Source organism: Lampetra fluviatilis, chromosome 6, assembly GCF_964198595.1.
Source record: "Lampetra fluviatilis chromosome 6, kcLamFluv1.1, whole genome shotgun sequence".
NCBI lineage: Eukaryota > Metazoa > Chordata > Hyperoartia > Petromyzontiformes > Petromyzontidae > Lampetra > Lampetra fluviatilis.
Window position 1 is genome coordinate 14,213,352 of NC_136280.1, and position 11,580 is coordinate 14,224,931.

At 53.2% G+C, this 11,580-nt stretch overlaps 1 protein-coding gene across 1 annotated transcript; it reads right to left on the reverse strand.

The window, feature by feature from the left end:
• Positions 1–1,147: 1,147 nt before the first annotated feature.
• On the reverse strand, positions 1,148–8,276 carry LOC144932924 (uncharacterized). Its single transcript, XM_078857323.1, has 4 exons — positions 7,467–8,276; positions 6,668–6,915; positions 5,224–5,462; positions 1,148–2,484 (listed from the first exon to the last, which is right to left on the reverse strand). The coding sequence occupies exons 1-4, from the start codon at positions 7,785–7,787 to the stop codon at positions 1,613–1,615; spliced, it is 1,680 nt and encodes a 559-aa protein (XP_078713449.1). The 5' UTR covers positions 7,788–8,276; the 3' UTR covers positions 1,148–1,612.
• Positions 8,277–11,580: the final 3,304 nt, after the last annotated feature.

Here is an 11,580-nt window from a genome sequence, read left to right on the forward strand (position 1 = left end):
CCATGCATTTAGAGTAAGTTGGTACGGGACGTCTCTCTTCCTTACGGAGGGCCGAATTTCAAAATACCCCTTTGGTGAGCCTCTGATTATAATCGATAATTATCACCTCCGACGAGCGCGGTTGGCTACGTACGGTGCGAAAGAAGCTCAACACACCTACGTACAATGCTCACGCCACAGCGAGTGGCCTTCGCAGTGACAAAAAAAATAGCGTTGACGAGCGAGCCGCCCCCGGCATGAGAAACACAGCATCGTTGTCGGGTCTCGAGTGCTCCTCTCTCTCTAGTACCCGATTAGGGCGCGGCTTCGGTGCAGGAGGTCGTAGGGGGCCGTCAATAAAGGACGTCACGCGATTTTGGACGATTTTTGAACCCCGCCCCCCCCCCTCAAATATGACGTCATAAAGCTCTGCCCCCCCCCCTCCAAAACCATAAACATGCTTCAAATCGCTTTCAACTATCGTCATTGTAGTGCGTATTTAATGTGGCGCTGCACTTTGATATTGTAGGAGAAAACATTTATTAAAAAGTATTTAATTAAGTAGAACGTGTTGTCTATGTTTATTTAAAGTTGCGCATTTTGATGTGACGTCACATTTCTCAAACCCCCCTCACTCGTCACACATCGTCACAAATGTCTGACCCCCCCCCCCCTCAGGTGCGTGACGTCATTTATGGACGGCTCCCTAGGCCCTCGCGTGGCCACGGGCCAACCCTGCAACCTGGCTTAGAGCGACAGCGTTGTTGTTGTCGTTGATGTTGTTGTTGTTGCGCTGTTGTTCGCGGATCGTCTTAAGCGTTCGCGAAGACGTACGTCGCCGTTTGTTTGGCGGCGTCTGTCACAGCACGATTCACAGTTAGGCCTTTTGCATTTTTACAGGTCAATGTAAAAGAAAGAGAAAAAAAATCACGACTATTTGGTACAGCCCCTGTCGGCTTACAGCTTGCACTAAAGCACGCGTACACACACAAAATAAATTATCAAATAGTCCGCAAATGCTGAGTGGAGCACTTCGTTGTTTGCAAGAAGAGTCATCTTGCCTGAGCGAAACGCATGTAAACGTCCCGCACGTGTGCGCGTGGTGCCAAAACACCGGCACCCGAATTGTTCGCCCTCGAGCGAGAAGCGTTGGTCACTCATTCGAGTGGCTTTCAGAACACGAGGAGTCGAATGCCACATTCTTATCGGAGACGCATGAATGCCCCAACCCTCGCGTACGCAACTCTCGCTTGACCACCGTGCTGCAAACAGCAAAACAAAAATCGTGCAGCTCACATTGAATTAGTGTCGGGCTCGTGATTCAAGTCCAGGTGTCGAGACTCTTCGTAGTTTTGGAACCAGCGACGGATCGTCCGGGGTTCCCATCGTGTGCGGGACGACAAACTCGCAGTCGGAGCCGCCCTTCAATCAACTTGCAGCCTGGAATCCAAATAATCCTCGTCTTCTTCAATGAATAAAAGACAGACACACGAGGGACGACGACATTTTCCTCCCCGGCGGATTTCACGCATTCCATTATCCTGACGTTCAGAGTCCTCTGTGACGGGCAGCAGCTGTCCACGACTCCGCTGCCGGATGACAGCACGCAGGCCGCGCGCGGTCACCGCCGCGCTCACATTTGGAGTTTGGCCGGGATGACGAGCAGCGGCTCGCCCACGCTCGGCCTCCACATGAGCACCTGCGCCCCGTTGGCGTTGGGTGGGCCTAGCACCTCGTCGGGCACCGCGTGGAGCCACGGGGCCAGGCCGCAGCGGCACGGCGCGCCGGCGGCGTCGCGCGTCCACCGCTCGCGACCTTCGCCGACTCCCGCGAGACCCCTCAGGGCCTCCTCCAGCCCGTTCAGTCCGTTCAGCCCGTTCAGCCCGTTCCCCACGCTCGGCCCGCCGCTGCCATCGCCACTGTCGCCGCCCTCCCCGCGGCCCTTCGCGCCGTAGCGGCACACGCGGGGCGGCTCCTGCAGCGCCGGCCCCAGGAGGCGCGCGCGCTGGCCCAGCGGCGCCCCCGGCTCCACGGCCACGCGGAGCCGCATGCGCCACGACACGGTGGCGAGCACCACGGGGCGCGCCGAATCGCCGCCGCAGCGTGCCGCCAGCCACGACACGAAGCTCTGGTCGCGCAGCACGACGGTGAGCGCCGGCTCGCCCGGCGAGACCAGACAGGGGGAGGAGGGCGCCGTGAACGACGACGACGATGCCGCCGCCGCCGCCGTCGTCGTGGTCTTGTCATCGGCTCCGCTGCGGCCGAGCGGGGCTTGGCGCGTCGCACCGTCGGGCCGCGCCGAGCTACAGTCGCGGCTGGGCGACGTCCGTGGCGTTTTCTGGCTGCTCGTGACCCCTCCCGGGTCGGCACTGTCGGTGGTGGTGTCGGTGGTGGTGTCGGTGGTTGTGGCGGTGGTTGTGGCGGTGGGAGGCCGTGAGCCGCACCGAGGCGGTGCTGTGACGGGCCTCTCTCTCGGCGGCCCTTGCTGCTGCTCCCTGGACGATGCTGGCATTGAACGGGCAGACGCAGCACACAGACGCCGTTCAGATTCACGCGCGGATCATTCGTGTTGCCGATCCACCGCTGCGTGAGGGGGCCTGGCCTGCCCACGGCGTGCGAGTTGCGGGGGTTGTTTGACGACGCGCCGCCACGCTGCTCTGCGCAGCTTTGTGCAGCAAGGCCGCGTAAATTGTGGCAGCATTTAAGTAGAGTCCAACAATGGATCTTGCTGCAAAGCCCCACCACGTAAAGTTAAATTTAGCATTCTTAAAAATCAATTATTTGGTGACGCTGCTGCTGCATTGGCAGCGGTGCACAAAGCACGATTAACACAAAAATTACGCAACACATTCGTCACTAACACTGTGTGGCCTTAAAATAAGCAAAATTTAATATAGGTGACTTTTAAGGCGACAGTCTTTTTTTGGCAAATCGCTGCTGCCGAGCATACGGGCCTCTAAATTACAAAGCAACCAGCGCTAGTTATATAACAATAACATTACAGCGGATTAGATTGAACGCGCGCGTTGATTTTATCGAGGATCTGGGGACGTTAGAAAAGAGAAGATGACGGGAGAGAGAGAGAGTGAGTTCCAAAGCCAGTAGCTTAGAGCACCAATGGTCGCGCGCGTCTTGACTTGAAGCAAGGTTACATGCGGGAAGTCGGATATCCGACTTTGTTTATTCAGGGTCTCGGCGCGAACGGATCGCAAACGTACAGTGTGCAAAGTCGCATGGAGATTTGCACATGTGGAATTCGACGATTGATGATGATGATGTTAAGAACACGGGAAGATAAACAATGGGAGGAGGGATTTCCAGAGTTTACACCTTGCAAATTCTACTGAACAGCGAGTCCTCGTTTAACGTGGTAGATGTGTTCCTGAGAAGTGCCGCGTTGAGCGAAAAATGCGTTCAGCAAAAACAATCGCCCCATAAATGATGTAACGATAAAGTTTGGCGAGATGCGATGTACAACTACTACTGCTACACACACCGCGCAGTGAGATGGTGGGATAAATAACTGAGGGTATGCCGCCACGTTATTGCATCATTCCGTATTGTATCACAGCAAGGCCGTAGCCATGGAGTCAACATTGGGGGGACCAAATCTTCCAGGGGGTCTGGGGTCCCCCCCCAGAAAAAAAATCTAAATTTTAAAACGAATTTCCTGCCTAAAATATAAAAAAACTTCACTAACACACAGGATGGACTTTTCATTTCTTTTTTACAATAATGTCTAATAGTGTATTGCATTACATTGCTCTGTTTTTTTTATTTTTGACCTTTTCTTGTTTCATTGTTTGTAATGGCAGAGATTAGTGATTAATAAAGTACAACCATAACCACAATCATATAAACAGAAATCTATTTTATAGCAATATATTGGGGGGGACATTTTGAGCATATTTGATTATTGAGGGAGGATGTGTCCCCCCCCCCAATATATTTTATAATTACGGCCTTGTATCACAGTACCGTTCAGCCGCGCAGCTCATGAAAGTAGTTCTTAGGCGACCGCTCAGGAAGCTCACTAGAGGGGTGTACGTTCCGCGTCACAATGGGACGCGCGTTGAATGTAGTGCGAAAAGTATTCCCGAATGTAAGAACTGCGTCCCAGTGAAAACGCCTTAAGCAAGGACTCAGCATGCACGCTTTAAGAAAAAAAAGTTAATTCGAAAAATATTATCGTAAATATTAAACGTGTCCACAATTAAATTCTACATTCGCACTTGATACTGTGGGATGTCGGCAGAGTGTACACAGATGGAAGGTATGAAGAGAATCGTCATTGTCCTTATTGTGAATAACTGCCCCTGACAATTTGATTAACGCGTAAATTGTTAAATAGCTAGCAAACGAATGGCCGGGAAAATAAGTGAATCAGCGAGTTAACGAATCTTGATTTGAAGCTTTCGTGCCTGCAGGAATCCATACTCTTTGGTTCTTTTGGTAAAGTCACATAGGTAGAAAATATAATAGATCACGACGTTTCGATCGCAACAACAAGCGACCGTCTTCAGGTGAGAGAATCAGACTGCTGTAAACGAGACATCAACGAATTAATAGACGAATGTCTGTCTGTATGTTGAACTCTTTTCGCACCGTACGTCGACAACCGTGCTAATCGTAGGTATGGGGAAGGACAACAAACTAAACACAAAACGCAGTTCTGATTTAAAAGTGAATAACTCCAGTGGCATCCTAATATCGGAAGTAAGAGCGTTCCAGACGGCCGCAGAAGGGCACCTGAAAGCGCGCGATGCAGTGTCCGTCTCTGTTCGATGGCCAGCCAAAATCCGACACTCCTGCTGCTGCGAGGATGACCGGATGAATGGGTAAATTAATGAATAACCGAGTGAATCATGGGACCTCCTTTGCCAGTGTCAAAATATAAAATTAGGTTTTCTCCTTTTTCTGGCAACAAAACAGGTGTTAAGATGTTAAAACACCGAACTGAAACCTTTTGCAAGGAATCATGTCTGCATTAACCACAGAAACAAAAAACATGCTTTGACAGTATATACAATGTATATACTGTCAGTATATACAATGTATATACAGAGCAAGTTTTTGTTTGTATTTTCACCACAAGTATCTGTGGTTAATGCAGACATGATTCCTTGAAAAAAGGTTTCATTTCGGTGTTTTTACATCTTAACATCTGTTTTGTTGCCAGAAAAAGGGGGAAAACCTATTCTTATAAACCGAGTGAATGAATGAATGAGTGAATGCGCGCGCCACCTTCTCTGTGTGCGGACCCCGTGGTGGCGTCGGTGGCGGCGAGCGAGACGGGCACGGCCCAGGTGACGCTCGGGTAGAAGTTGTCGCTCATGGCCAGCGAGAAGGTGGTGGGGGTGAGCGTGGGTCCTGTGACGGTGAGGACCTCGCCCGAGCTGCCGTACCACGGGTAGAGCGAGCCGTCCGCGTCGCTCACCGTGCGCACTCGCCCGTCGCGCAGCGGAGGCAGCTCCCAGCTCGACCTGTCCACGCGGCGGAGGGAGAAGGAGGAGGATGAAAAGGCGACGGCGTCGCAGACGTCAAAGCGGCACGACCCGACGGCACCGCCTCCCAACAGGAGCCATCGAACAAGCATCGGACGCAAATTGGGAATACTTTGTGGCCGCTCAGCGCATTTTCTTCAGCGTGCCACGGCATCTCCCAGCCTGGCCCTGTGTCCGCTTGCACGCGCAGCGGTGATGGAGCGGGATATCTGAGCGCAATCAACCCATCAGTCGGACACCTGGTTTACATGGCAAATAAGGATAATTTACAATAACTGAAACTTTTGAAAAATAATTTCACCAGGTAAGTCCAACTGAGCTATTCGCTTCTTTTTCAGAAGCGGTCTGACCACAAATGATAGCTCGACGAAGTGGCTTATCAAGTGGACATTTATAGCCGCCAAATATTCTAAATAACACGTTGATTCTAAATGTGGAGGGAAAAACCAGAGGACCCGGAGAAAAATCAACGTGGCCACGGGGAGAACATCCAAACTCCAAATATACAGAATACATTTTTATTATCATCATCATCATGCACTGTCCATCCACTCCTGAATGAAAGCCTCCCCACACCGTCGCTGTCTCACCAGCGTGGTGAAGTATGATCAAACAGAGCCCCATGGCCGACACGGTGCAAGGAGGCCTTGATCCATCAGTGAATTGCCAAAGATCTGAAAATTAACAGTAAAAAATGCACTGTACACATGAGGCACAGCGATGCTTCCCATGAGCTATGTTCAATTCTGAAATTATTTTCACTTTAACGGGGTGGAGCGGTGGCGCTATCTGAACCGGTCCATGGTCCCCACCGCTTTCACCAACCCACACTGACCAGCGTGGTGAAGTGTGGTCAATGAGCCCCCGTGACCGACACGGCACAGGGAAGCCTTCATCCGGCAGTGAACTGACGGAGATGCTGTCAATTTTCATCTTCACGGCGCCACCCTCCGTTGACATCCCCTGGTGTCATGGTTAACCGCCTCTCCGCCCATCCGCCACGTGGTGGCATCGATTTTTTAAAATGTGTGCAGGCGATGCAATTGCACCGAGGCCTTCCCCACAAGTTGGAGTGGGGTGGTGCGGGAGCCGGGTCACGAAGAGGGAAGGAAGACTGAGGGAGAAATGCTAGCGGGTGGGGGTCCCCCCCCCCTCTCCCTACCCGCCTCAACCGCGCCACTCACAGGCCCAGGTCTCCGTAGATGTTGTGGAAGGTCATCCGAGTGCACGCTTGGATCCAGCCCACGTGCCACTGCTCGGCGGCGCGCGGGACGGGCGGCACGCGCACGCGCGCACGCGCCGTGAAGTGCGGCGTCACGTAGCGCAGCACCAGCGCCGAGTCCTCCTCGAGCCGCGTGGGGCACTCCTCGATGGAGGCGTGCACCTCCTCCAGCACGAAGTCGTCCGCTGAGACGTCCTCCCGACTCGGGACCTGCAAACGGTCGTGGCGGGGAGGTAGGGAGGAGGCGGGTCAAGACTCAGACTCGAATGGAATTACGCGCGGAAAATGATTTACGTATTCATGCGTAAATCCGTCAACTCAAAATTATCGGCGATTCATATTCTTTGGGTCTCATTTAACTAAAAATAAACTTTTAATTTTACCAGGGAAGGCCCCACTGAGCTATGTAGCTCTTTTTTTAGAAGCGACCTGGTCACAAATTATTGCTCAACGAAGTGGCGTATCATCATGCGGACATTTATAGCAGCCAAATACTTCTAAATGTGTGATACCACAAGCGCATGTTTCTAAATGTGGAGGGAAACACCGGAGGACCCGGAGAAAAATCCACGCGACCACGGAGAGAGAGGCCACAAACTCCAAATATACAACAGGCGTCAAAGGTCGGAACCGAACCTACAACCTCCTGCAATAGCAGGCGTCAGAGTAGTTGACATCTCGCCACCGCGTGTAAAAGACACGCTCAGCTCGACAGATATTTCCATCGTCGAGTTCATCAACAAAGCGAACGCCGCGCTCACCTTATGCTCCCCGTGGAGCGCCTCCCAGCGCCCCAAGCCCCCCACGGAGCGAGGCCCCCCGTTGGCCACGACGCCGGCCCGCGGCGGTTGCGGTGGCGGCGGCCCCGGCTGCCCCCCCGGGTCGGCCCGCGTGGCGGCGATGCCCGTCACCGAACAAGGCCCCCGTGTCCCTCCCAGCAGCGGCGCGGCGTCCAAGCTGCCCGGCTTCAGGGCCGCGCCGTAGTCGGATGTGCACGGCGGGGTCACGACGGTGGACGAGGAGGTCACGGCCCCGTTGGACGTGACCGCCCCGGTGGACGGCTTGCAGCTTAGACAGCCCATGGTGGCAACTGGGATACCTGGTCTAATAGAGATGTGTAGGTCTTTTATTAGGGGTAGGTAAGTTTAATAGATGTGGGCTAATCTCATAGAGATAGGCAGGTGTAATAGAGGCCTGTGGGTGGTTTTATGTGGCTTCCACGCGGGTGCCACACGGGAGATGGCGTGGTTGAGCGTTCTGGCTCGGGTCAGTGAGCCTGCAGGCTCAATGGCTACAGAGGCACAGGGATTGGGACGAACGCCTCGGAAAGCCACGGTGCCATTCACCCGCGGCAGTGCACGTGATCTTCTTCCAGACTAAAGCACGGTCCGGAAAATGTCGCTTTAACACACACACACACATATATGTTTAAATAAATCGTACACCTACAAAAACGTTCATACGACCCGGCGACTTTATTGCATAATCTCTTGTGCATCGGGCGTCCGAATTCATGGGTGATGTTGCTGGCAGGACTTCGCCTTTATGCCGGTGACGCGAGTCGCCGACGGTCCACCACCTTCCCAGGGCGTGGGGGTTCAGAGCAGCAGCAGCAGCAGTAGAAGCAGCAGCAGCAGTAGAAGCAGCAGCAGCAGTAGAAGCAGCAGCAGCAGTAGAAGCAACAGCAGCAGAATCTATGGCTCTGTTAGAAACGCTCTCGGTTTCTGACCTTCAGCCGCAGTTTCTCGCGCTACAGACTCCGGCAGCGTCTTCTCAACAGTTCTCGAAGAGGATCGCTAAACAAACATCCTCGGTGGGACTCAGAATCATCAGACTCATAATTTATCCTGGACAAATCCGATGAGCGATGAAGCTCTTCTTCACAGATCTCCAATAGCTCCTCGTCGAGGCTGCACGTCGAGTCTCGCATGGTGGCAGCCTGTCCCCGTCACGCCGAGATGAACGGCTCCTGGATCCATGACCCGACCTCGGTCAAAAACTCTGAGCGCCAATGTTTTAATTGCTGGTCAGACATTGCCACTCTTACACCACCTCCCCCCACTCAAACGTTGATGATTGCTATGAACGCATGCCAGCTGTGGGTCTCGTGGCTCTTGGACAGCGGGGGCTTTAGTCGTCTCAGTTGCAGCATTGGTTGGTGATATCAGCAGCGCCGGGCTTGTGGTGCCCTCCCTCCTCGTCAATAGCAGCAGGTGCCACTGGGGTCTCGGCCTCTCCTTTTCAGACTATTATTTTTTTCCCTCGCTCGCTCGTCTGGGAATGCTCGCGTTTGTGCCCTGGCTGTTAGGCTTTGTAAAATCTAAACGCCTCTCCTCTTCCACTCCCCCCCCCCCCACCTTCTTCTTCTTCCCAGCTCTGCTGTGCCTGTCACGAGTTTCAGTTGCTTTGACGCATCACGTTGCGATTAATCTTCTCGGTGTCGTTGGACTCGGAACGACGCGATGGGTGTGCGGTTTGTGCGACTGCTCCCCGTTCTTGATCCACTTCCCGACGTCGGTTCTGTGTTTACATCCTGCCGGGTTGAGAAATACAAACGCAGACAAAGACAAATTATCCCCCATTATAGCCTCAACAGACTGTTGGGGCCAAGTGCTGTTCGCGAGTCACACCGTCTCTCCCCTACTCGTCCGTCCGCTACGACGCTGTGACCCTTTGGGGAAAATCCTGCGAATCGAGGAAAACGGTCGCCTTCCCATTCATCAGGACCTCAATGGCGTCCCTCGTCATCGCTTGAAGTCACGCAAGCCCCTTTTGGAACCATCCGTGTAACCTTAGTCAATACGAATTCAAACCCGATAAAGCTTGGAGAGCTCAATGGAGTTCAAAATAACTCACAAACACCTTTTTGCGATATAGACCCAATACAGAAGATCCCCAAGTGTTTGACCTTCCACGAACATCATGGTCCACCCTAAATCGCATCCGTACAAACCAGGGCAGATGCGGATACCTGATGCACAAATGGAAATTGAAAAACTCTCCAGGAGTGTGCGACTGTAGTTATCCAGAACAGACCATAACAACAATTAAAGACTATTTGGTTCTTTCGGTAAAGTCACGTAGAATATCAAATCAAATAACAATAGAATACGACGTTTCGATTGTAACAGTGTCCAGACACGAGCCATCTGAGGCACCCGTCCCCGCCTACCTGCGTCGCGTGGCACTTTCAGATCGCGCTTCTGCGGCTGTCTGGAACGCTCTTTCTTCCGGTATTAGGAAGCCGTTGGAGCCATGCACTTTTAAATATATATGAAGCACTAATTTCTTTAGTACTGCATTTTGTGTTGAGTTTATTGCCCTTCCTCTGCACCTCCGATTAGCACGGTTGGATACGTACGGTGCGAAAGAAGTTCAACATACATACATGAAGATGTGTTCAGTCAATCGCTGAGTGTTTATGCAAGTGGGAGGAAACTGAAGCACCCAGAGAAAACCCATGCGTGCGAGGGGGCAACACTCTATCCCACACGTACGGACCAGGTGAAGTTCACATTTTTGTTGTAACTCCTTCTCCGAGCGATCCATCCTCCACGACGCCCACGGGTGTAAGGAAATTTCACAATCCCATCTGCGTGGTGATCCACCAACCCTCTCTGCTGACTGCACAGTGCTGGACTACTTTCAGTGACGCGCAGCGTAACCATCATCACTGCCACCACCACACGGACTCTGCCGAACGCCTCTCTCCGCAGGGGTCTCAATCGCCTCTGAACTGCGAGTTGGGGCGACTCGCGCGACCCTGGCGTTGTGTGACGGTCTGCATCGAGACACGGGGGGCCCTCTCTTGGTTTCGTGCCCTTTGGATGAGCTCGCCAGGGCTACATATCTGGCCGGTGCATCATCATCATCATCATTGTCACGCCCCCCCCCATACTCGAAGAACCGAACGGAAAAGCAAACGGGAATTGGACACACGGGAACAGATATGCCATAAAAACGCGTGCGGTTGGCGGGCACCTATGATGGGCAGATTGACAGCATCACGACAGATCCCATTGTCTGCTTGGTCATAATGTTCACACACTTCCTGACGTACTTATGCGAGGATGATTTGACCGAGGGGAGGCCCAATGGAGGTTGTGATACGTAAGTTAATTTAAGTTTCGTCTCACCTGGAATTGAACCATTGCCGAGTGCGTTAACTACTGCACCACCAATCCCCATGAACCATACAAATACACACGCACACGTACACGCACACATACACACGCATACATACACCCACACATACAACAACAACCGCCTTTCGCCACTAAGTGGCGGTGACGTCACCACGACGCTTGTGCCAGGCTATGTGCACCTTGAGGCCACGTGAAGTGTCGAACGCCCGCTGACAGGTCACGGGGCAGACCCAGGTGCCACGGGTCGACTGACTGAGATGACCGAGATGACTGGCTGATGCACCACCTGTGCCCCCCTCCTGTGCCAACTTGCTGTGCTTTAGCCACTCGGCGCTCCGCTCGTTGTTGTGAGCGTCACTCCTCCGCCCTCCGTTGTTGTTGGAGGGCGACTGCCTCCAACTGCCCAGCAGCGTCCTTCACGAGCCTCCTCCACAGAGGCCGATCTTGACACCGCTGGTACCAGTCATCGGCAAGTCCACTCAGCTCCACGTCCTCCTGTACCACATCACTCCATCTCTCCTCTAGTTTGTGCCGCGCCCGTTTAGCCCCCTCGATCCGGCCGAACAAAATATATTTAGGCATGCGGTGGCTGGGCATGCGGGCTACATGGCCCAGCCAACGCAGCCTTGCCTGTCGGAGGAGCTCACCGATGGGACTTTGCCCAGATCTTTCAAGGATTTGTGAGCTCCTCACACACACATACACACACACATACACCCACACGTACACG